The 26693-nt window shown below is 41.9% G+C and overlaps 1 protein-coding gene across 1 annotated transcript in view; it reads right to left on the reverse strand.

Annotated features, from left to right (window-relative positions):
• The window catches only part of NFKBIE (NFKB inhibitor epsilon), a 56182-nt gene that overhangs the window by 9295 nt on the left and 20194 nt on the right, over positions 1 to 26693 (reverse strand). Inside the window, exons 2-4 of the mRNA XM_070734234.1 lie at positions 2877 to 2979; positions 248 to 476; positions 47 to 135 (exon numbers count right to left, since the gene is read on the reverse strand). Coding sequence (XP_070590335.1) covers positions 47 to 135; positions 248 to 476; positions 2877 to 2979 — 421 coding nt within the window. The remainder of the gene's footprint in view (positions 1 to 46; positions 136 to 247; positions 477 to 2876; positions 2980 to 26693) is intronic.

Below are 26693 nucleotides of genomic sequence, written 5' to 3' on the forward strand. Positions count from 1 at the left end.
ACACAGTACATCAGAGATGGAGCTCTACTAAATCTCCCTAACTTACCTGCACATTAATGTCAGCTCCATTTTGCACCAGCAACGCCATCAGTTGAAGGTTCCCTTTCAAGGTGCTGATGTGAAGACACGTTAAGCCTGGAGGGAGAAAAATAAAACCCAAACAGCTCAAGAAACGCGTTGCAAATGAAACATTCAAGCACTGACTTTTAACACTCGTCAGACACAATCACTCCGCACTCCCCTTCACCTTGCCAATTCTGCAGCTGCAGATCTTGTACAGTTTTCCTAGTCTGCATCGCAGAGGCTGGTTTCTTCAGAGACAGCAACAGCTCAACGCATTCCAGACTCTGCTGCTGACAGGCCAAGTGCAGAGCAGTACTTCCATTCCGGTCCTGCAGTGCCGTGTTCACCCCTTTCAGAATTAGTGCTTTCACCACTTCAAGCTGCTCCAAATACACAGACAAGTGAAGTGGAGTCTGCAAATGGGGCGGGGGGGGGGGGAAACGAAAGAAAAATAGAAAAAGAATGTGAGCTGTGTTGTACATACTCCTGGTCAGTTGGAGGATGATGAAGATATTGAGGACTCTGATTCAGATAGTGTTTATGAATTAGTGGGGGGCCCGGGGTTACAGGTAGTAGAACAGGTGGGAGGCCAGCTACAGGATGGGGCTATGAGTTCAGGATCTAGCGAGGGAGAATCAGACGCTTGCTGGGTTAACCCTAAACTCAGAAGGGCCCAAAAACGTAGAGAACAGAGGTCTGGAAGAAGATATTAAGGAGAGGAATGGGTTAAATACTGTAGTGATGTATTTGGCACGTCAGGGGGTCAGTGGGGAAGAAGGGTGGAGTTTCAACATTGCCGATGAGAAAAATGGATGTTTTTTCTTGCCGCTCTCAAGTAAGCAAAAGTATTTTGTGTTGATTAACAGTCAGGGCTGCTGTTTTTAGAGATCATGCATTTAGGAAAATAAATCTTGTCAAGTGGAGAAGGAGAAGGAATGTGAGAAATGCGGTCAAGGGAGATAACGGACCAACAGATAACTGCGTGTATGAAATGTGTTTGAATTCCAGAAGAGCAGAGAAGTAAAAGGAGTTTCTTTATTCATGATGTAATGCATTTAATAAGAGTTATTTGTAATTGCTAAATTTCTACCAGAAACCAGAACAAGTTGGAGAAGAGTGGAGAGGCAAGGCGGGTATGCAAATAAATCTCAACAAACAAACAAATTTGGATTCACTTGGATTTTAACCGTGTCACAAGAAATATAAAATCCAGCAGTCATGCCAGGTTTAGCATGCTGAAAATAAGGAAGGGGAGCAAGTGACAATGCCTAGAAGACAATCCTCTAAATACAGAGATTGGCCCTTAATAGAATATCTAGTGATTAGAAGGTGTCTACACTCATAATTTGTTCTTCCTCTGATTGGCAAAACATAGAAAAATCTATTCAGAATAAGAATCTTTTAAATTTATTATTTATTTTTATTTAATTTGACTTCTATGCCACCCAATCCCGAAGGACTCGGGGAGGCTTACAATAAATATCCAAATAATGAATAAAGCTGATGGGTCTAAACAAAATCACAATAAAATGATTACTGTAATAGGAGGCAAAGAAAGACACTTATGATCAAGATTGTTTTAGAAGTGTCAGAGATCTAAAGCAGTTTTTCTTTATCATTTTTGGTTCTGTTTACATATTACATTATATTCTACGCTGATGTGCTATATAATTGTCAACAGACCAGAGGTCATCAGATGCCTGAGATTTGTAAAGTTATTTTTTGTCCTATTTAAAGAAATTAAGAACCTGGGTATTTATAATATATACTCAGGTTATTTAGTAGCCGCAAAAATAAATATGCTTGTATAATACTAGAAATCAATATAAGTAATTCATAGATGGATTAGTGAAGGAAACTGCGAGATTTAGCACTGGTTTTACAATTCATTTATTTATCCAGTGGTCAGCATAGCTCAGATAATAATGATCATTTTAAACAAAATGTTCAGTAACTAAGAAATCCTAAAATTCAGATTATGACACAGCCACATATTATTGCTATTTTAGACATTCTATTTTAAGAAAAATAAGGCAAAAAAGAAGAGCTAGAACCAGATTAAATAATATAGGTTAAATCATTGGAGGATCCTGGTGAAAATATTTATTAATTGGTTTAAACTTCAGATGGTACACAATCCTGGAAGAAAACGAAGGGCCTATACAAACTTATAATTCTGTCTTACATTGGAGGTTTTTTTGGAGGGGGGGGACATATTGCTATACACTTTACTGATGCAGATGCATATCTTTATATTTTGTTGATTGATTGATTATTTGCCATCAAGTCATTTTTTTTTAGTCCTACAATCCAGTATTCTCATCCCACGACTTATCTGGATTTTCCCTCCTTAAAAAGACCCGAGCTTTGATCCTGTAGCCCTGCTTGAAGATACACAAGCTATTTATTTAATTTATTTAATTCTTTCCTCCCTCACCCATGATTTTGGGTGGCTTACAATTAAAAGAATATGCTACACTCGAAACACTCAAAACATTTTTAAACAATCGAAACAGAATGTTTCTGTATGTGAAGGAGATCATTAGCTTCTTGGCATAGGAAATAATACAACAAAATTTCCAAGAATGTTACAGTGAAGCAGAATAGATCTTAATGTTAACGTATAGACAAAAATATTTATTTATCATCAAGAGCACTTTAACTCCCAGACTGGAACTATTTGGCTGTGAGCTGCCCAGAGTCCTCTGGAAATAGGGCAGCATATAAGTTCAAATAAATAAATAAATACACTTGCTCTCCTCCAGCTAGAACAGAAGAAACCCTGATGCTTCTTCACGTTTCTTACCACCTACTTGGAACAAATCGTTCTGAAATTCCAAAACCTCCACGGGCATTTGGGCAATGCAGCAGAATGCGATGGATGGCATGCAGTGGATGATTGCCAGGTGCAGTAACCTGAAAGGGAAAAAGATTTGTCATGCCAACCTGTAAAAATAAAGAATGACTTCCCTTTAAGCAAAGAAAACATTCCTAGTGGCAAAGCCAGTGTTGCTGGCTTATGTTTAGCTCTTAGAAGTAAATCAGCAGACTTGCTTATTGGAAAATTGAGTCAGACTTATGCATGTGTAGAATAACAATTTCCATGTTACATTATTTCACAAGCCAAGATATACTTTACACAACAAAGAAGTTTGCTATTTTTGCAAGGTGTCAGCCATTCATTTTTCTGGTGAGCACTAAGAACAAGAGACAGATATCTCTAAATGCAATCCATCAAAAAGTGAGGCACACATTCTCAACAGTTGCCCCACCAACTTAATTGAAATTGCCATAAAGTAAATACAGGGCTATCAATATTCAAACCTAAAATGCAAACCAAATATCTGTTTGCTTTTAAAGCACACAAACAGATAAAGAAGGCGGGTTGAGCGAGAACGTCCTGGTTTCAAAGACAGGCAGCAAAATTAAGTAATGCCACGGAGAAAAGTTCCCTTATGTTCTTTCAACTAGATCTCAATCAATCTGATCTAAAAGATAATTTCATTTCAAGGGAGAAAAAAAAAGTTTAGTGAAAGTTCTGTCACTGAAGATTGGTATTCTTGTACTTATGGAATAACAACATATCTAAGGAGTATTTTTGAATATCAAATTCTTCATAGTAAATCCTCTTTATGCTGATCTGTAGCTTTCTTGGTTACTTTCTAGTCATTACATTTTAACAGAAAAACATCATGATGAATGGTCTTTTCTTCAGACTGGGAAATTGATTGAGCAGGCAGCAAGGAGACCTCAGAGTAAGGAAAGAGGTGTAACAGAAACCAGTTGCTCCAGTGAAACCAGGGCTGGGTTCTAACTTACCTCGCCGCCGGTTAACTTCCTCCCACACTGCGTGGCTGTGCATGCATTGCGTGCCGTGTGGCTGCACAGGGGACGCGCATGCGCAGTGTGAAAATTCCGCTTCTGCGCATGTGCAGAAGCAAAAAATAGCAAAAAAGGGCCAAAAACAAAATAATGGCACACGCACAGTGCCAAAAACTCAGCTTCTATGCATGCGCAGGAGCAAAAAATAGATAAAAGAACACACACACACACACACAAAAGATGGTAGTGTCCATGGACTGGCACCGACAGTACTGGTTCCGTGATGTCATCACCTGTTCTATGGAATTGGTATGAACCGGAAGGAGGAACCCACCTCTGAGTAAAACCCATTCGCATGCCCAACAACAAAATCAGCTAAAACTGCAACCAAGAGAAAATGCAAGAAAAAATTTCAAAATATGGTAGAAAAACAAGAAACAGCAAAATGGTTGTAGCCCTGGATTGGTTTAAGACATGTGTGGGAGGGACTCAGATTTCTTAAACTGCCTTACAAGTGACATCAAGCTCTCGTCCAATGAGAAAAAACAAAACAAGAAGTGGTGGTACAAACACATCTACACTTCCCAGTTGTTGTAAATTAGCTGAAAAGGGAACAAGTCTTGGTCAAAGTACTCTAGCAAAGCTGGATTCTAAAGTTTTAAAGGAATTCTAGCTTTCCCACTTTCCCAGGGTAGATGGAAATGTAGTAGCAAATGCTTTATCCTCATCGATAATATTAGTGTATTAGGAGATGGTTGTACAGTAGTCTCTCACCTATCGCTGGTGTTACGTTCCAGACCTGGCCGCGATAGGTGAAATCCGCGATGGGGAATTTATCGACTGATAGTACTTATTTAAGTATTTATATTGTAATTGTTTGGTAAGTTTTCATTGTTTTAAGTGTTTATAAACCCTTCCCACACAGTATTTATTTTAGATACAGTATTTAAATACAGTATTTACAATTTTAGATATTTTTTTTTGGAAAAACCTGCCGATCGAGTTCGGCGGGCTGTTTAAATCTGCCGATCCGCTTCCTCAGAAACCCGCGATGAAGTGAAGCGGTATAGCGAGGGACTACTGTAGTACTATTCTATCTTTTTGTTTTTATTTAAAACAAAAAACAAAACACTTGGTACACAGGGTCCCTAGATAGACAGTAGGTCGCAGAAGTGAGTACATCCTCTCTCATTTTGTAAACATTTAAGTATATATATTCATGAGGCAACACTGATGACACTTGGCTACAATGTAAAGTAGTGAATATACCGCTTGTACAACAGTGTAAATGTGCTGTCCCCTCAAAATAATGCAACACATAAGTGACATAACCATTAATATTTAAACTGCTGGCAACAAAAGTGAGTACACCTAATTTCCATTTTATATACATACTTTACATTTAAAGCCAATTCTGTTAATTTTCTTACTGTAAGATACCCATAGTCATAATAATTGTAGATGTATAAATGCTAATATCCTATTATAAACATGCTTTCCCATTATTTAACATGCAACTGAACTTATGAAAACTCAGATGAATCCTGCCACAAATTGAGAACATTGCTATTAAAAAAATAACAAAAACATGAACACCACCTGCAGATTAGAAGATATTTGAATAAGAAAATGAAAAGCAAATAGGGATGGACATTGTACAAGAGTTGTAAAAGGTTCAGAAGAATCTAATATGGCTAATAAATGTAATATTTACAGGTTTTCGAAATTGAGTGTTTAGCCACAACTGAAACAGAACTAAATTACTGCCTTATCAGATATTCTAGAGGAAGGGGGGGGGGGGACTTTGTAAATCTTTTTAGTATAGAAGTTATACCTTATATTAAAGTGGATACATAAAATGAGCTGGTTTAAAAAATTGTTATTTTTTCAAATTACAATTGTTTCCTATCGCTAGGAGGCAGCATTAAAATTATAGTAGGCATACTTAGAAGAATATTATAAACCCTGCTCAAAAAAATAAAGGGAACACTTAAAAACTCCAAGTAAATCAAACTTCTGTGAAATCAAACTGTCCACTTAGGAAGCAACACTGATTGACAATCAATTTCACATGCTGTTGTGCACATTCAACTTTGTGCAGAACAAAGCATTCAATGAGAATATTTCATTCATTCAGATCTAGGCTGATTATTTGAGTGTTCCCTTTATTTTTTTGAGCAGTATACAGTATGTATAAATATGGATAAAAGGAAAGATATAAGTTTAAGAATAGCTCAGATGCTGGAATGAAGTCAGGGTTTCTGAACTGCTCCTCTGCTAACCATAAAATGGATTAAGATTAGAAGTACTCAGGGATGGATAAGAGAGAGGAAGAGGAAGTAGAAAGGAAGGGAGAGAGAGAGGAGGGAAGTAGGAAAGAGATAGAGTAGGAGAAAGAAAGTAGAGGGGAAGGGGATAGAGGGAGGGGAGTAGTATGGAATATAGAAGGAAAGCAGACGAGAGATAAAAATATGAAAGGAGCAAATCAAGGATGTATGTTTATGATATTTTGGATATAAATATATAACCATGGATGTTTTGATCATATGGTACGGGTATGGATGTTTGGGTAAATTTGGTGGGGGGGGAATTACAAAAAACCATCCTACAATTGTTTCCTATCTCCAGAAATAATTTCAGAATCAATGCAAGATGCAATACTAGCATACTTTTTTTTAAAGTACTTTTTTATGTCATGTTTTTTTTTAAAAAAAGGACACTAATATTAATTTGGTTCATATAATATTTTCTCCCGGACGTTAACCAACTTTACAAAGATCACGATGCGCTTGCAAGCAAATCAAAGGTTCATTTTTACTGTACGGTTTTAAGGCATTTGGTGTCCAAGGCATGCAAAAAAAAAAAAGAGGAGGGTGGGATTTCCATAGAAGCCAGGGGAAGGAGCCAAGAAGCTTTATTTGCAATTGTTGGAAAGAAGAAGGAAGGCCAGTGTCAGAAAGTCTCCTGTGTGTGGCCATATTATGGGATTTTTTTTCCTCTTTTTTTTTTGAGCTGTGCACAAAAGCATGAATGCTCTGCTCCGTAAATAGAGTGGCCACAGTTCAGTCAATCAGCCTGGGGGAAGCCCAAAAGTCACATGGTGTGGGGAATTTCCTTGCCCACACGGTTGCCTCAGCAACAGGATGGGGAGGGAAAGAGCCCAAAAAGCAGGCAAGGCACAGCTGCTTTTTTTTCCGAGCCAACACAAATTGCTGGGGAAGAGACAGCTAACTTTGCTCTGTCAGTGGCATCTACTTTGGCGGTGCTGAGGTTTTTACAAGACTGCATTAAAAAATTAACCCTCCCTTCATAGACAATGGTTTGGGGTTTCTTTTTTTAAATTTATTGCATAGCTACTGTCTTTGTGTTGCCCTATAACAGGGGTAGGCAAAGGTGGCTGTTCTATGATTTGTGGACTTCAACTCCCAGAATTCCTGAGCCAATCATGCTAGCTCAAGAATTCTGGGAGTTGAAGTCCAAATGTCATAGAAGAGCCAACTTTGCCTACCTCTGCACTAGAATAGTGATGGTGAACCTTTTTTGGCTCAGGTGCCAAAAGAGTGCATGCACACGTGTGATAGCATGCACACATGTGCACACACCCATAATGCAATGCCCTCCCACTCCTGTGCATGTACACAACCCCCACTGTCGCCCCCCCCTGCAGATGCGCAATGGCCTCACTGAAGCCTCCTGACTTCCGGTAGGCCCGTTTTTTGCTCTCCCCAGGGTTCACAGCCTCCTGAAGGCTTAGGATGGTGAAAAATGGCCCAACTGGAAGTTTAGAAACAAAATGGAAGTGGAGCTGCCCTACTACTTACCTTCAGATAATTGCAACCAGGCCTTCCACATCTCGGTTCCTTTCTTCTGCAGCTGGGAAGGCTTTCCTGAAGGCCTCTCTCTACCTGATAACAGAGCTCCGGATTGATCTGGAGCTCAGTTTTTGGCTGCAGAGGCTTTCAGGAAACCCTTGCCAGCTGCAGAAGAAATGGGCCAAGGTGTGGGAGGCCTGGTTGCAACTGTCCAAAGCTGGAGAAGTTCCTGAAGACCTCTGGCAGCGAAAAGGAGGCTGGGGGGGGGTGTGACGCACAAGTGAACTTCCAGTTGACACGTTTTTCGCTTTCCGGAGGCTTTCCTGAAGCCTGGGGAGAGTGAAAATGGCTGAAAAGAAAGTCGAAAATCAGCTGGTCAGCACATGTATGTGTGCTGGAGCTGACACAGAGCAAAGCCTCACGTGCCCTCAGATATGGCTCTGCCTGCCACCTGTGGCACATGTGCCAGAGGCTCACCATCACTGCCCTAGAATCTTGTGGTGTTTGCTACACATGTCTCTGAGACAGCCTCTCTGGGATTAAAGGCATAAAAACACAAAAAACAAGAGTTAAAAAAAAAAATAGTTGACAATTCCAATTGTTTTGCCAATGTGTTAAGACTGGTCTGTCAGTCCTCTCAGTGATCGTCTCAGGGACATATAAAGCAGTACCTGCAGATAATCAATGGAAAACTATTTAAGAAAATAAATTAAACAACAGGGTAGTAAAAGGAAAGCTTCTGTGGAGTGCTTTCTAGTTTCCCAAGGTATGCCCATGTTACACCAACACTCCGCAGTCTGCATTGGTTGCCGATCAATTTCTGGTCACAATTCAAAGTGTTGGTCTTGACCTATAAAGCCCTTCATGGCATCGGACCAGAATATCTCCGGGACCGCCTTCTGCCGCACGAATCCCAGCGACCAATTAGGTCCCACAGAGTTGGCCTTCTCCGGGTCCCATCGACTATACAATGTCGTTTGGTGCGTCCCAGGGGAAGAGCCTTCTCTGTGGCGGCCCTGACCCTCTGGAACCAGCTCCCCCCTGAGATTAGAACTGCCCCCACCCTCCTTGCCTTCCGCAAACTCCTTAAAACCCACCTCTGCCGTCAGGCATGGGGGAACTGAAATATCTTCCCCAGGCCTATACTGTTTATGTATGGTATGCTGTGTGCATGGGTTTTTTAAAAAAATTATGGGTTTTTAGCTTTCTAATTATTGAATTTGTATTATACATTATTTTCTGTTGCTGTTGTGAGCCGCCCCGAGTCTGCGGAGAGGGGCGGCATACAAATTTAATAAATAAATAAACAAACAAACAAACAAACAAACAAACAAACAAGCAAACCCAGTTGAATCTGGACATTTCCAGAAGCTGAACAATAATTCCCATAGTTCTCTGCCATCATTCCTCTGTCCTATGCTGCATGGTAATTGTAGTCCAACATATCTGAAGGAATCCTGGCCATTATTTCTCTGTTCAACTATACAGGCAGTGAGCCCATCACTTCCATCCAAAGAAGTCCTTGGTTTTAAGACCCACTTCCCAAATTAGCTTTAAGGTTAATTTACTACATAATAGGAACATTTAACACAATGGCACTCTTCTATGTTATCATTTGAAAACTTGGAAAGAAGAAAAAAAGAAGAAGAGAGTCCACCCTTATACTTTTTGTGAATAGGCAATGGAACAGGTAGCCATTTACAAGCTTGGCTGAAAGAAAAACCTTTTTAAAACCACAGCTTAACTTCACCCACACATACCATCTGCAAGTTTTGAAACTGCTTTCCAGATCAACAAGCCCTATATGTGAACAACTAACTTCTCAAACATGCTACATAACACCTTAAATAAATATAGCAAAGAAGCACATAGGTTAAATTTACAGATAGGTTTTTTTTCTAATCTGTTATCTGAAAAGCACGAGTGATATGCAGCATAGACTAAGGGATATAGCTTGCAACATCATTCTATGCTTTTATCATTATTATTCACTAGCTTTACCCGGCCACACGTTGCTGTGGCTCAGTGTGATTAAGTGGAAAAGAAAGAAATGAAAAAGTGCACGTTTACATTTTTTAACCCTCTGCTCAATTTATTCAGAATAACAAAGTTGGAATCTTGGAGGTCTTCTAGTCCAACTCCCTGCTCAATTTAGTCAAAATAAGAGAGTTAGAAGGGATTAACATTAGAGAGCAGGTTGACATTTGTACATTCTCTCTCTTCCTCCCTCCCTTGCTTTAAGAGACTGGCCCAACCCATCTGACAAAATATAATAAGACCGGCCTACCTTGCAGGGTTCTTGGTTCCATCCAAGCATGGGTGGCAAACCTGGTTCCTTTATGTTCTGAGGAGACTTTCCCGTGGCAGGAAAGTTGATCAGCAGCCAATCAAAATGTGCCTGCTATGTTTGTCACCAGTTTCCATACAAAGCAACTACCTGTCTTTTCACCAGACAATCAAAACGCGCCTCCTATGTTTTTCACCAGGGAATCCTATGTTTTTTACCAGGTTTTACCTGTAGGTAACAGGTGTAACATCTATATAATATAGGTATATCAAAAGGGCTGTGTTCTAATGCAACGCTGTGTCAAAATTTCAAAGCAATCGGGGAAGTACTTTTGAAGATTTGCTGTCCCTAACAAAGATACCTTTACATATAGATTGCAGAAGCAGTAGAGATAGAAATGACACCGGAAACAGGAAGACAATGGTTGAAATAAAGTTGCTCTAACTGAGAAGATTCAGGATCAAATCCCTTCTTAGTTATAAAGTCTCCTGGTGATTGTAGGGTAATTAAAAAAATAGGTAACAGTGGGATGGGGTTGGGGGATAGTGGGGGGGATCAAGAACAATTATGTCTCTCTATTAGAGCTTACAAATTATTAGAGTTCGAAGGGACCTTGTAGGTCATCTAGTCCAACCCCCTGCTCAAGCAGGAGTCCCTATATCATTTCAGACAAATGGCAGTCCAATTTTCTCTTGAAGGTCTCAAGTGTTGGAGTTTTCACAACCTCCTTAGGCAAACTGTTCCACTGTTTGCTCACTCTCAATGTCTGAAAGTTTCTTTTTATTTCCTCTCCATGGTCAGCTTCCATTCATTGTTCCTTGTTCCTTGTCTGGCCTTCTGGTGTCTTCGGAAACAGCCTGATCCCCTCCTCTCTGTGGCAGCCCCTCAAATACTGGAATACTGCTATCATGTCTCCCCTGGTCCTACTCTTCACTAGACTAACCATGCCCAGTTCCTGCAACCATTCTTCGTATGTTATCGTTTCCAGTCCCCTAATCATCCTGGTTGCTCTCCTCCATACTTTCTCTGGAGTGTTGTGCTGTATGAATTTATTATTTGTCCAAGTAGTAAATATAATTTGAGCGGATCCAGTCTTCCAAATAACGCAGTCAGACAAGCAGAGTGAATCCTTCCATTGAATCTAATCAAATAGTTTTGACAGGACTGGAAAAGGAAAAGAAGTTCCAAAATCAAAGTTTTGGAAAACCAGGTTTTGGAACCAGATGCAAGGACATAGCTGTATATCTCCATGAAAGGGGACTCATATTTTAGGTCATCTTCAAATCTTGTGAACTGACCTAATTAGTTTTTTTTTAATGTTCCATTATCGTGATAGGAATCATTTAGCTCACCATCATATATCCAAGGAAAACTAGAGATGGAGGAAAAACTAATATTTTATTTACCATATTTTTATTTTATTTATTTGTTTTGTCAAGTACATATTGGTGGTATACAAAGATAGAATACTACTAGTAAAAGAGAAACGTTAGAACAGGGACGGAAGGCACTCTGGTGCACTTATGCCTGGCCCTTACTAACCTCTTAGGAATCAGGAGAGGTCAACAGTGAATAGTCTAAGGGTAAAGTTTTGGGGGTTAGGTGATGATACTACAGAGTCCGGTAGTGAGTTCCATGCATCAACTACTCAGTTACCAAAGTCGTATTTCCTGCAGTCGAAATTAGAGCGGTTTACTTTAAGTTTGTATCTGTGTGCTTGTGTGTTGTTGTGGTTGAAGCTGAAGTAGCCGTTGACAGGAAGGACATCGTAGCAGATGATTTTATAGACTATGGTTAGGTCGTATTTAAGATGGTAGTTCTAAGCTTTCTAAACCTAGGATTGTAAGTCTAATTGAATAGGGTATTTTGTTGTGAGTGGAGGATTCTTCTAGTAAAGTATCTCTGGACATTTTCTAGAATGTTTATGTCCGAAATGTGCTGTGGGTTCCAGACAGATGAAACAGAAATTCTTATTAAAATAATAATCCATTTGCAACAATGTCCCTGAGCAACTTTTTCAGAAAAAAATAGGAGCAAAATTGACATGAGAAATTTTAATACCCTAGCAAGAATATTGTGTCAACCACAGACTTATAGGAGCTAAAAACAGCTTAGGAAACTAAATTAGTCAGAACCGGGGTGACTGGGGAGGGCACATTCTTATTTAGGAGGAGGCAAGGACTGAAATGGACAGAGCAGTTATGCAAAGTTAGCAAGGTTAAATTATGCACATGCTCGAAGCTGGGGGTTTTCTGGGGTTTAGGGGAAGGAAAACTTTAGTTCATTGGTTTGCTTGTTCCAAGCCTATTTTAAGTGTACTTATGTCTCCCATCCCACAATGCTAAGACAACATGATCTTCGGTTTTCAGTTTCAATTGTACCACTACTATTCAGCGGTGCTGTTGTAGGGAGTTTAGGGAGCCATAAAAAAATAAAGGACTTTGCATTAAAGTATTCTCAAACTGATTCAAAGCTAAAATTATATTAGTTATGGTTGCTCCTTTTTAGATAATTAGATGATAGATATTTTTATTAACATTTTTTTGAAGTAAGGAAAAAGCTGGTGTAAACTAAGAGAAAGAAGAGAGAGAGAAATCAAAGAGAAATTTAAAAGTGCAACAAAGAAAAAATAGAAAAGAAAGGAAGAAAAATATATATATCAAGTTGTTATTTTGAGACTTCTAACTAATGGAAGCTGTAACTTAAGTACAGTTATAAATTTCCTTCTTACTCTATGATTACAACATAACTCTCTTCTTTTGGTAATCTATCCTGCCTAATCATCAGAGCCATAAACCATGAGTTCATTTTCCTCTGTTTCATTACACAAAGTCTGTAAGGCATTTTCAGTGAGCAGTAAAGATAAATGTTGTCTCTTCTCTACCCAAGGTTAACTAAACCAAGTTAATCAAGTTAATTTAGCCATCTGTGCCAGTCCCATCATCTTCACTAACCCCTCCTCCCTGGTAGATAGTGTTGAGCCTTTTCACGCTTAGGCAAATAATAACCTTGCTTCTCCTGAGTTATATAAAAACAAAGTTCCCGTGACTTTTTCTATGTCCATTAGAGCAGGGAATTTCCAAAGCAATTTGAAGTGAACTTTAACCACTGCCTCCTTTATCTGACAATGAAATGCAAGAAAAACAGGATTCTATAACTTCTCCAAGCATACTCACTCAATTAGCAAGACTATCCAGCTCTATTTTAAAAGAAAATTGCCCATTGAAAGCTTGGGGGGATTTAAAGGGGAAGCAGATTAGGAACAAACCAATGGAATGCTATAGTAAAGATTACAAGTAGTTAAATCTATAAGTAAAGTAGGTCTTGGAGACTCTTCATCCTTGAAAGTTACTGCTGGTATATTCTCTCTCTCTCTCTCCCTCCCCCTTTCTTCTTCGGAGTCTTCGGAGAGGGGCAGCATACAAATCTAATAAATAATAATAATAATAATTATAATTATTATTTATTAGATTTGTATGCCACCTTATTATTATTATTATTATTATTATTATTATTATTATTATTATTATTATTATTATTCTCTTCCTCTCTAGCCCTCTCATCACACAATTGAGAAATATGGAATCCATACAGATGCATAGGTTCCACATGTTTCCTCTTTCTCAAACTTCAGGATGAATGGAAAAGATGAGATCCAAACATCTGGTTAATTCCAGGTCTTTCTGGAACGGAAGCCCATCTCGTGAGAGACTCTACCAATGGTTTCCCTAACATGTTCTTCAAAAATAATGTGTCCTACAATTTCTACCATTTCCAGTCACCACAGCACAACACAACTTGAAAATATCTGGACTTCAATTCCCAGGATTCCACAGCCAGCCTTGCTGATTGGGGAAATCTGGGAGTTGTAGTCCATACATCTTGACGTTGCCAGGGATGAGAAATACTGAAATAATCTATATTCAGACTCTGAAAATGAATCAATAATTTTTTCCTTACTTAACTAAAAAGAAGAACAAGAAATCTAGGAGGGTTATCCGGATAGTAGGGTTACAAGGCACGTAGCTCTCGCGGGGAATGTTTGCGGGGGAAGTTGATATTACTATTGTGTAGCGGGAAACCAGCGGAAGAGAATGGGCAGTGGCAGTGGTCAGTAGATCATCGACTGGCGTTGTGGTGAAGGTTAGAGATGAGCGTCCTCATTCTGTTTCCCTCCAAGTGCGAAGTGCGTACTGTAATATGCTACCTGAATGCTAAAGGCATGAACGCTGCTGCGATGGGGGCCCAAGATGCTTACTGAAGTGCACAAAATTGACAGAGTCAGTGCTGCCCGAGAATATCTTGACCGTTCCGAGATTGAAGGGGAGGCTTTTTTTCAGCTGTATAAGTGACAGGAGATGAAACTTGGGCTTATCACCATACTCCAGAGAGCAAACGTTCTCAATGCAGTGGCGCCATACCCATTCTCCTTCAGCCCCAAAATTCAAAACTCGGCAATCAGCGAGAAAAATCTTGGGCATGCATCATTGGAGTGGCTGCTGTCCTATCTGGCGTTTTGAAGCCTCAGTGCTCAAGTTTGGGGGAGAGAAAGAAAGACTTCTGCTGCTTAGCTGGAACTAAACAGACTTCAGTAAAACGCTCTGCCTCTGGTGGCATTTTCAAATGCACTCCTGCCTGCAGGATCGATGCTCCCTTCCTCTTCCTATGCAGGCAGGAGCGTGTTTCAAATTTATGTATGTATGTATGTATGTATGTATGTATGTATGTATGTATCTATCTATCTATCTATCTATCTATCTATCTATCTATCTATCTATCTATCTATCTATCTATCTATCTATCTATCTATCTATCTATCTATTAGATTTGTATGCCGTCCCTCTCCGTAGACTTGGGGCGGCTCACAATAATAACAAGAACAATGTAAAAACAAATCTAATAATTTAAAAAACTCTAAAAAACCCATTATTAAAAGCAAACACACACACAAACATTCCATGTATAAACTGTATAGGCCCGGGGGAGATGTGTCAGTTCCCCCATGCCTGATGGCAGAGATGGGTCTTAAGAACTTTACGAAAGGCAAGGAGGGTGGGGGCAGTTCTAATCTCCGGGGGGAGCTGGTTCCAGAGGGTCGGGGCCGCCACAGAGAAGGCTCTTCTCCTGGGTCCTGCCAAACGACATTGTTTAGTCGACGGGACCTGGAGAAGGCCAACTCTGTGGGACCTAACCGGTCGCTGGGATTCGTGCAGCAGAAGGCGGTCCCGGAGTTACTGTAGACAGAGCCCAGAGCAGCCGAGCCAGTCCCATGGAGTATGCATATACCTACCTCACTCTCTCTCTCTCTCTCTCTCTCTCTTTCTCTCCAAGGAACGTGATGGTCCCAGATAGGATGCGTGTCTCCCGACCCATCCCACCCCATCTCACCTATCATCCCCAAATTGCACTCCACCATGAGACGCACAGCCTACTTGTAGCTCCATCGTGTTTCTCGGCATTGTGTCCAGAGAAGTCCATTGTAAAAGAAAACTTCTCACGAGTTCAATCAAACCTTGAACTCCCAAGATGTTTTCTTTTACAATGGGCTTCTCCGGATAAAATAGGCGTTGATTGCTTACCTGAACGCCTCTTCTCGTACGGTGAGCGGGTACAGCAGTCACATGGGTTGCTCATGTCCAATCCGGTGGAACTGAGCCTAGTATTAAAAAAGCTTGCCGGATCCGCCCCTTCCCCAGAATTCGCGAATCCATAGACTAGGCTCAGTTGTGAAGCTCTGTAGTGTTCAACTCTCATTGTTAGAGGAAGAAAGGTATAGAAAGGTAAAGAAAACACATACAAGGGCGGGAAGTGACTGCTGTACCCGCTCACCGTACGAGAAGAGGCGTTCAGGTAAGCAATCAACGCCTATTCTCCGTACTGAAGGAGCGGGTCCAGCAGTCACATGGGACATACCCAATAGATGGTCCCTAGGGTGGGATTAGCTTGCTATCGTGAGAGATAACGGATTGGAGTACCCTTCTGCCGAAGGCAGCGTCCGCTGAAGCATAAGAATCAATTTTGTAGTGCCTGATGAAGGAATTTGGCGAGGCCCAAGTGGCTGCTTTGCAGACCTCCTCCAACGGGGCTTGAGTCGCCCAAGCGGCCGAGGTGGCTGCGCTCCTGGTGGAATGCGCAGTGATGTTCCTTGGAACTGAGAGGGAGGCCGACTCATAGGCCTTAGATATAGTCCCTCTGATCCAACGGCCTATTACTGTTGAAGACACTTTTGCCCCCATGACTCTGGGATGATAGGCTACAAAAAGTGCTTCTGACCTCCGAAAGGGTCCTGTGCGTTGGATATATATTCTCAGTGCTCTGGTGAGATCCAGGGTGTGCCATCTAATTGCCAAGGGATGGTCTCGTTGGAGGCAGAAGGAAGGTAGGACAATATCCTGAGATCTGTGGAACATGGAACTGACCTTGGGTAAGAAGGTGGGGTCCAGTCGCAAGACTACCTTGTCCTGATGGAATTGACAAAGGTCCTGCCTGATTGAGAGGGCAGCCAGCTCCGAAATGCGTCGGGCAGAGGTAATAGCCACCAGGAAAGCTACCTTAAAGGATAGGTACCTGAGGGACGCCGATTTTAGGGGTTCGTATGGTGCCTGCGTGAGGGAATGGAGAACCCGTGGCAAATCCCAGGATGGATACCTGTGGACCTTGGAAGGTCTGAGGTTGGCTATGCCCTTGAGGAATTCCTGAACTTCAGGGAGGGATCGGAGAGGCTGTCTGCGGGGACCCCCTAGGACAGATGAAATGGCTGCCAGATGACGCCGGAGGGTGCTGGTGGAAAGCCCTTTATGGAAGCCTTGCATAAGGAAGGAAATAATTCTGTGTATGGGGATGCACAGAGGGGAGAGACCTTCCTGTAGACACCACTGGTGAAACTTGGACCACGTGTGGTCGTAGATTCGATTGGTCGAGCCCCTTCTGGCCTTTAAAATGACCTCCACTGAATCGGAGTCATGCCCACGCAGTTCTAAATCTCTCCTGATAACAGCCAGGCGGTGAGGTGGAACCACTCCGGGTCTGGATGGAAAGAGGCCCCCTGCCGCAGCATATCCCCCGAAACGGGGAGTCGCCAAGGGTCCTGGACGGACAGCTGTTGGAGATCCGCGAACCAGGGCCGGCGGGGCCAATGAGGGGCGATTAAGATTACTCGGGCCCTCTCGGTGAGGACCTTGTGAATCACGTCCGGGAGGATTGGAATTGGAGGAAATGCGTAGAGTAGGCCTGGAGGCCATGGGCTCCGGAGGGCATTGATTGCTTCCGCTCCCGGGGATGGAAATCTGGAATAGAAGCGAGGGAGTTGGGCGTTCGCATTGGTCGCGAAGAGATCCAGAACTGGTAGGCCGAATCTGAGGGTGATTTGATGGAACAGGTCTTGATGGAGGTTCCACTCTCCTGGGTCTATCGTCGCTCGGGATAGCCAATCCGCCTGGACGTTGAGACTCCCCGAGATGTGATCGGCTAGGAGCGACTGGAGATGTTTTTCCGCCCAAAGGCCCAACTTGAGGGACTCCCTCATGAGAGCCTTGGATCTCGTGCCCCCCTGTCTGCAGATATGGCTTTTTGTGGCAATGTTGTCGGTGAGAATGAGAACGTGCCGGTTGGGAATGCGAGGAGAGAAATGCTTCAGAGCCAGGGAAACGGCTCTTAACTCTAGCCAATTGATTGGCCTGGAAGCTTCCTCCGGGGACCACGTGCCCTGGGCTATCATCCCCTGGGCGTGGGCGCCCCATCCCGATAGACTGGCATCTGTGGTGATGACAAATTGATCCGGGCACCTGAACGGGGATCCTCTGTCCATGGCCGGAGACTTCCACCACTTGAAGGATCTGCGAACACTCAGTGGGATGACAATGCGTCGATTTGAGTTGCTGTGCCCCGATCTCTGAAAAGGCAACAGAAGCCACTGGAGTTCCCTAGCATGAAGGCGAGCCCAGGGAATGATGCCTATGCATGACACCATCTTCCCCAGAAGGGAAGATAGAGTAACTATGGATACTGAAGGGTTAGATAAAACGTTAGAAATTAACTCCACTATGCTGAGTTTTCTCTCGGGAGAGAGAAAAACCTGGGAAGATTTTGAATCAATAATGGATCCCAGGTGAGGAATGGAAGTGGAAGGTTGGAGGTGACTTTTGTCAAAGTTGATGGAAAACCCATGGTCCTGAAGGACTGACATGGTAACAGAAAGGTCTGATTTCACTCTCTCTAGGGAGTTCCCATGAATTAAAATATCATCAAGATAACATAAAATGTGGATGGGAGACGCCCGGATATAGGCCGCCAGGGACCCCAAGAGCTTTGTAAAGACCCGAGGGGCCGAGGAAAGGCCAAATGGCATCGCCCTATACTGGAAATGCCTGCCTTGAAAAGAAAAACGTAAAAATTTTCTGTGGCATTTGGCTATAGGAATGTGAAGGTAGGCCTCAGTGAGGTCTAAGGAGACCATGAAATCTCCCGAGTGAATGGCGGCCAAAATAGAAGACAAGGAGTGCATCTTAAACTTTCTATATTTGATGAATAGGTTTAGTTTCTTTAAATCCAAAATGGCTCTCCAACCTCCGGAGGACTTTGGAACCATAAATAGGATGGAATAAAACCCTTGGCCCTTCTGACCGGAAGGGACCGGTTGAATGGCTCTAATGGACAATAGATGAGAAATGGCCTCCTCCATACGGTTACAATCTGAGGATGACCTGGGAGAAGGGCAGGAAATAAAACGTTTAGGGGGAGGAGAAATAAATTCTAAAAGAAGGCCTGTTTGAACAGTGTCAATGACCCAAGGGTCCTTGGAGGTGAGACGCCAATTTGAAGCGAAATGAGCTAGGCGACCCCCTATGGGAATGGAGGAAAGATTACCATCTAGGTTTTTTTGAAGCCCTGTTAGAGGAAGCTCCCCTTTGGAAGCGAAAACCTCTACCCCTGGAGTTCCTACCTTGGGAACGAAAGCGGGGGGAATACTGACCTGGAGATCTCTGATAGGAAGCCGCTTGGTCTTGCTGGCGCCCTGGGCGACGAAAGGACTGCGTTTTGGTAACCTTTTTCGTGGTTGGACCCAAAACCTTCTTCTTGTCCGTGGTCTCCGTGAGGAGTGGATCCAGAAGATCACCGAAGAGAAGGTCGCGCTTTAAGGGGCCCTGGGATAACTGCCACTTTTGGCGAACTCCCGCTTGCCAAGGGCGAATCCATAGGAGTCTTCTTGCCGTTGTAGAAGCTGCAATAGACTTAGCAGAAAATCTAGTAGATTGCAAGGTGGCATCAGCCACGTACTGGGCAGCTGCAAAGACCTTGTTGAAGTCTTGTTGACCTCTCAAGTCATCTGGAGGAATGTGCTGTTGAAGTTGGCGAAGCCACAGCAGCATGGCTCTGGAGAAGAAGGAGGCTGCTGCAGAACTTTTAATGGCCCAGGAATCAGCGGAGAATCCTCTTTTGAGCATTTGCTCGATGCGCTTGTCCTCTGGACGGAGGACTTCCTCCGCCTCGCCTGGCACAGCCGCTGCCGAGTGAAGAATTTTGACAGGTTCATCTGGTTTGGGAAAAGATAGAAGCTCTTCATAGGAAGAGGAGAGTTTATACAACTTTCTGTCCTTGGTAGAGGGATTAAGGCCAGAGGTTGGAAAATCCCACTGTTTGAGTAAGGCATCTTTAAACAATTTAGGCATAGGAATTACCTCATTATCCTCCTGTTCCTCTGTGAAGTAAGGTAAATTCTCCTCCGGGGGATCAGTGGAAGTGGAGGCTTGTTTCTCCTGGGCTGCTAATCCCGTAGAAATTCTAGCTTTGAGGAGGAGAGATTTGAATAGTTGAGAAGGGAAAATAGTAATTGGAGGAGGGACCTTTATTTGGGATTCCTCATCCTCTGATAAGCCCTGGAAAGGGTCTTCATCCTCCTCTACATCCTCATATTCATCCTGGGAGGATTCTGAATCATCCTGAATAGGAGCTCTGACCGCTGGGGAAGAACCCAAGGGGCGGGAGGAACGAGAAGGAGGAAGAGGTAAAGGAAGCTCATTGATGGAGGAGAGTTTGGCATCAATGGCTTTGGACAACACAGCAAAAATAGATTGGAACTCAGGAGGTAAAGTGGAAATATCAGCAGAAATGGCAGAAGAATTCCTAAAGGCCTGGGAGGATCCTGGCTGGGGGGAATCTTCAATAATATCTGGTTCCTCTGGACCTATGCCCCATAGGTTAGGTTGGGGTCTGTCTAGGTTTGGCTCATCCAGAGATAACACAGGGACCCCAGAAGGAGGCAGACTAGAGGCCTCTGGTGGGTCTTGACTACTGATTACTTGGGCCTGCACTTTCAAACGTTTTGCTGATTTGTCATGAATTTTTTGTAGGGCTAGGTCCCTTCTCTTCTCAGCCCTGGTGACCTTGGTCGAGGGACGGGCCCCTGGAGAAGAGGAGGAAGAGGCCTGGGGGATACTAGTAATCTCATCGCCTGTAGGCCTGGCCTCTCTGGGACCTTTAGTTGTGCCTCTCTTGGGAAAAGTAGCCATAGTCTGACAATTAACAGAAGACAAGGCTGAGCCAATAACTAAATTATAAGGAGAAGATTTCAAGGACTTCCCAAGAGGAATGGATCCTGCTTCGAGGCCTCGAAGCTGCTGAGACGTGAGGACAATCTGGGCAAACCCAGAGTTCGTGCCCCCAAATCCAGCGGGGCCAGCCTCCCTAAACTTTGCAATTAAGTAAAACCAAGGCACTCTGGTTGGAGGCTTAGCCGGTGGAGAATTTAGCCTGGGACCCCCAAGGCCCGCTCCCGGATCCACGCGGTGGACTGAGGCCTACGCGGCTGGCAGAAGGCCAACACGAGAGGCCTAGATATTTTAAAAAAGGGCGCGAAGGCCTTCGCGCCGAAAAAAATCGCTCCGTAGAATTTCTTAAGGGAAAAGCGATCGACTAAGTCCAGGAGACTAGAAGGCGTCTCACTCCGCAGGAGGTATTTTATAAGCCCTTAAATATTTGTATACAATAATAAAACAATAATTCAATGATAAATACTTGCACCAGAACCTCCAGGCCAAGGGATTAGAAGAATCCACAAGCGGCCGCAGGAATCGTAACCGGCAAAACCGCCGGGGGAAAACGAAACCGCAACTTCTCCCAAGGAAAAAAGCCGAGCCGCTTTATTTCTTTTTTTCTTTTAAACGGCTGGCGCAATTAGTGCAAGTAATTGAATAAAGACAATAAATCTTACTACTTTTTTGAAGGAAAGGTCGAAGGGAAGGTGTTAGAATGTTGAACGAGCATTCACAATACAACCGCAGGATATGCGAACTGAGCGAATTCTGGGGAAGGGGCGGATCCGGCAAGCTTTTTTAATACTAGGCTCAGTTCCACCGGATTGGACATGAGCAACCCATGTGACTGCTGGACCCGCTCCTTCAGTACGGAGAACGCCAAGGATCGCGATGGAGGTACAAGTGTCAGGTAGGACACCCGTCTTGTGGCTTGGCTCACCTCCTGCACACACACCCCAAAATAAGCCATCCCCAATAATGTGGCCACGGGCATTTTTGGGGTGGTCAAAAAAAATGCCTTCTCCTTTCATAACATGCTATTCTACCATTTTAAGATTCCACTTTATCATTTGACAATGTGTGTTTTAGGCCTATGAAATCCACATTTGCAAGATATTAGAATAGTCACTGTTCACTGAAGCATCAGACTTTTTCTGAAAAGAGTACAGAACAAATGTTGTATTTCCATCATGATCATTAAATTCCAAGTATTTTCAGTTGACAGAGCATTTCGTAAGTGCCAATTCACATGCACAAAACATGTGTCTTCCATAAAGCCCAAAAATTTCTTCCAGATGTAAGAGGGAGTCAAACTATTCTCCAAAGCACCCGAGAGTAGGACAAAAAGCAATGGGTGGAAACTAATCAAGGAGAGAAGCAACTTAGAATTAAGGAGAAATTTCCTGAGAGTTAGAACAATTAATCAGTGGAACAGCTTGCCTCCAGAAGTTGTGAATGCTCCGACATTGAAAGTTTTTAAGAAGATGTTGGATAACCATTTGTCTGAAGTGGTGTAGGGTTTCCTGTCTAAACAGGGGGTTGGACTAGAAGACCTCCAAAATCCCTTCCAACTTATTCCATTCCATTCAGTTGGCAGAGCAAATGTGTCACATGTGGTCTTCTTTGGGAAGCTTGTATGGTTTGCATAGTCACACTCTGCACCAATACATTAGAAAAGCAGCTGCACTACCCAGCTGCTTACTTCTCTCTGACTTGCAAAAGCAAAAGATACATGCTTTTTTTTAAAAGCACATAAACTTTTCCTTTTTGGCCTAATGGAAAAAGAACTGGAGAAGAAAAGGTGGAACTTTTGTTATTATGCATATTGACAGCAGCAACACTATTATATGCACAAAAATGGAAGGACACTTTGATTCCTACTATGAACGAATGGTTGCAGAAGTTGATGGAGTTGGCTAAAATGGCAAAATTGACTACTTTGATTAAAGAAAATAACACAAGAACTTTTGTTTCCACATGGAGACCACTTCTGAACTTTGTGCTTGTTGTGGAAAAGAATGAAACTTGGGTTTTATCAATTAGATTGATAGAACTTTACAGAAATGACTTATTTGTATTATTATGAAAAAGCAAAAAGTTATGATTTGATGCTAATGCCTTATTTTCCTGTAACAGAAAGAGTCGGAAGTCTGTTCTTCTTTTCCTTTTCTTATCTTTCCTCACTTTTCTTCCCCCTTTCCCCATTGCTTTTCTATTTACTTTAGAATATTTTATAACTCTATAAAAATTCTGCAACCCAACAAGACCGACACAGACTTCAGAGGATAATCAGAACTGCAGAAAAAACAATGGCTGCCAACGTGCCTTCCATTGAGGACCTGCATACTGCATGAGTCAAAAAGAAGGCTGTGAAAATATTTACTGACCCCTCGCATCCTGGACATAAACTGTTTCAACTCCTACTCTCAAAACTTCACTACAGAGCACTGCACACCAAGACAAGTAGACACAAGAACATTTTTTCCTGAATGCCATCACTCTGCTAAACAAATAATTCCCTCAACACTGTCAAATTATTTACTAAATCAGCACTATTATTACTAGTAGTTTTTTCTCATCATTCCTATCACCCATTTCCTCCCACTTATGACTGTATATAACTTGTTGTTTGTATCCTTAAGATTTTTATTAATATTGTTTTCTCATTGCTTATTTTACCCCTATGACAATCATTAAGTGTTGTTACCACATGATTCTTGACAAATGTATATTTTCTTTTATGTACACTGAGAGCATATGCACCAAGACAAATTCCTTGTGAGTCCAATCACACTTGGCCAATAAAGAATTCTATTCTATTCTAAATGTTAAACTGGATTTTAAAAAAGCACATAAATATCTCATGTGCACAATTACTGGATTTCAAATACTTTTCTTCCCCCTAGGAGAACAACTCGAGTTACCATCCAAAACAGAGAACCTTTGTTGCCCCAGTAAAATTCATGGGAAAAGTACATCTCTGGAAAATTCGCAAATTTACACTAAGACAGTGAGTGGGAATGTTCCAATGTCTAAGTGGGAAGCCCCTGATCAAACATGTCATGAGACAAAGAAGGGTGGGAGTGAAGCTTCAGCTGCTGTTTACTTGATCTAGCCCTGGATATTACATTGTGAAGTGGGAAGAAACCGGAACTACTGATTGTACACCTGCTAGGGTATAACCCAGTTCCCGAGCCAAGATTGAAGCTGTAATTTCGCCCTCCCAAATTGGCTGAGAGAGATGAGAGAACAGAGGAAGAGCGCAGTTCTATTAGATCCTCTTTGCTATGCAAAGCTGTTCGTGTAATCGCTTTCCATTTCCTTAGACTAATGGTAAGGAATCCAGGTTGGTGGAATGGAATCCAAGAGCAACATCTCAATGAAACTGGCAATGTAGGACGGCATCCATTGTAATTTCAATAAGTTGCCAGAGGCTTTCTGTAGATCTGGTACAATGTTATCACACAGAGATCAAAAAGCTGGCAGATAGAAGCCTCCAAATTTATGAGAGGTGATTGGAATTCAATTGAGGCTGGATTCCAAGACCCATGTATTCCTTTCTGAGACAATCTACCAACATGCAGCTCGCTAATATTCAGATTGCAAAACAGAAGAGGTGCATTTAGCACACTGATATTCAGACAGTAGCTCAGCAATTCTTTGTACAGCATGGTGTATTTCACAACTGAATAGTCTGCAAGAAATGTCAACTTGTAACAGCACTGGGATTAGAGGAAGGCAGCCTTAAGGCAAAAGGGATCAACTGTGCAGAACTGCCTATTGTCTGGGCTACAACACAGGGCTTAAAATGTTGAGAGCAATCATTCCAACACATCTGGATATTGGTGTATTAGAGGTTACTAGAGTAATGTGTGCAGAATTGGGAGAGATTACTCAGGAGCGCTCTCTTATTCTCTTAAAAAACTATAAAAATAATACTATAGCAAGTCAGGTATTACTGATTTGAACTGGCAAATGGTTTTACTGACACAGCTTTTTCTATCACCTACTATTTCACCCTAATTCAGTGGTGGGTTGCTATCGGTTCGGACCATTTCACGCGAGCCGGTGGTGGAAATTTTGCACCGTTTGCCAAACTGGTGATGGCTGGCTTGCCATATCCCTGAAATGGTTCGCTGGTCTCCGCGACTTGAACGCGGCAACAAACCTTCAAAGAAAAAACCCGAATGAAAGCAAAGAGTAATCTTATAAAATCTTTAAGTATGATCAATCAAAACTGTTTCTGAACTCACTTATTGACTCTCACTGAAACACCAATTCACAGTCACTTGAAACAATACAACCCAGAAAAAGAAATACAATGAGATGTAAATTATGTAAATTATGAAATGTATATTATAAGAAAGTTTGAAAATGAAATACAATAAATATAAGGTTCTCCACCACTGATGTAGGCCAAACAATCTGGAGGGATTCATGTTGGAAATCATATTCTTACATTAACAGAAATTTTAAAAAATACCACACTACTAAAAGCAGAATACACTACGCGATTCTACCCAAAGTGGACAATGCTAACATTTGAGCTGTTAACAACAAGAGTAAGAAAACAAAAGGAAGGAAATATTGAATTTGTTGTTTCAACAATCATCTCCCTCTCAAAAAAGAAAAACACAGCAGAAGGGGAATTCCATGCTTCCTTTGTGTTCATTTTTTAAGGTCATCATTCTGACCTCTTCTGCAAAGGAATGATATTTTTCAGTAGTAACCTTTGCAACATTTTAGTATTTATAAAATCTTAATCCTTAAATCCTAATCAACAGGCTGCTCCCTGCTATTTAAGTTTTGCAGCATTCCTAGAGTTTTACACACCTTTCTAAGTAAATAAAGAACTAGAGCCTCGTAATAGCAAGAGATGTGTAGCATTTTAGAATATAGGTACTTGAAGGTGAAGACATCAGAAAATTACTTTTACCTTAGGGCAGTGTTTCCCAACCTTGGCAACTTGAAGATATCTGGACTTCAACTCCCAGAATTCCCCAGCCAGCAAATGCTGGCTGGGGAATTCTGGGAGTTGAAGTCCAGATATCTTCAAGTTGCCAAGGTTGGGAAACACTGCCTTAGGGTCACCAACAGTGTTCTCTCTAAATTTTTTTTGGGGTGGGCGGAAAAGTATAGTGTCTGAGCGACAGTCCCTTTGGGACTGGGCGACACAGAAATAATAATAAAATTTCCCTCTCGGCTTCTGGGCAGGTTTGGAAAACTCTGAGTTGATGATGATTTTTAAGTGAGCGATTGCTCACTGCTCAGCTTAGAGGGAACTATGGTCACCAATACATTTCATGAACATATTTATGTTCTTCAAATGCCAAAACTATTTCAACCAGTTTCTGTACATCATATCCAATATCCTTCTCATATTCTGGAAACTTACATTCGATTTAGCAAAGAACACATTGGTGTGAAGTTCCAGTGAGGCTAAAAATACAGAAATAAGTATTTATGAAAAGTGCCTGCATCTTTGCTGGATGTGAAAAGAAGGAATTTTAGATAAAAGGTTCAGGAGGCTTTCAGGAGTATCCTATTATTTCATATATTGTTTATTTATTTATTTATTAAATTTGCATGGCACCTGTCTCACTATGCAGAGTAACCCCTGGGTGGCTTATATCACTATACAGTATATTACCATACTGCACATTAAATTCTGGGAAATCGCTATACATGTGATCAGGCTACTGATTATTATCAACAATGAACAGCTCTCTAGCCTTATGGGGAATAGTGAGAGTTTTTTCACTGAGTCTCTGCCAATTTTATAACAACTAAAGAGACGAAGCGGTATATGCAGCAGGCCTATAAAAGTACCAGATGGTGGTAGTCGTGATTGTAAATCGCAGGAGAGTGTAAAATGAGACTGTCAGTTTGTGTTTTGCTTAAGAGTCAGTGTTGATTCTTGGTGATAAGTCCCTAAAAGTTTTCTTGGCAACATTTCAGAAGTGGCTTGCCATTGTTTTCCTCCCAGGGCTGAGGGAGAGGTGCTGGCCCAGGATCACCCACCTCACTTTGTGTCTAGGTTTTCTGGTTTCTACCCCAGTGCCTTAACCACTACCCCAAAATAATTCTCATGACTTATACTAAGACATAAGGTAAACTAAAAGAATTTACTCGCTCTTCATGCAAGGATTTTAAAGACTGTTGTGTAGTCTAATCAAT

This window comes from Erythrolamprus reginae, chromosome 1, assembly GCF_031021105.1.
Source record: "Erythrolamprus reginae isolate rEryReg1 chromosome 1, rEryReg1.hap1, whole genome shotgun sequence".
Classification (NCBI taxonomy): Eukaryota; Metazoa; Chordata; class Lepidosauria; order Squamata; family Dipsadidae; genus Erythrolamprus; species Erythrolamprus reginae.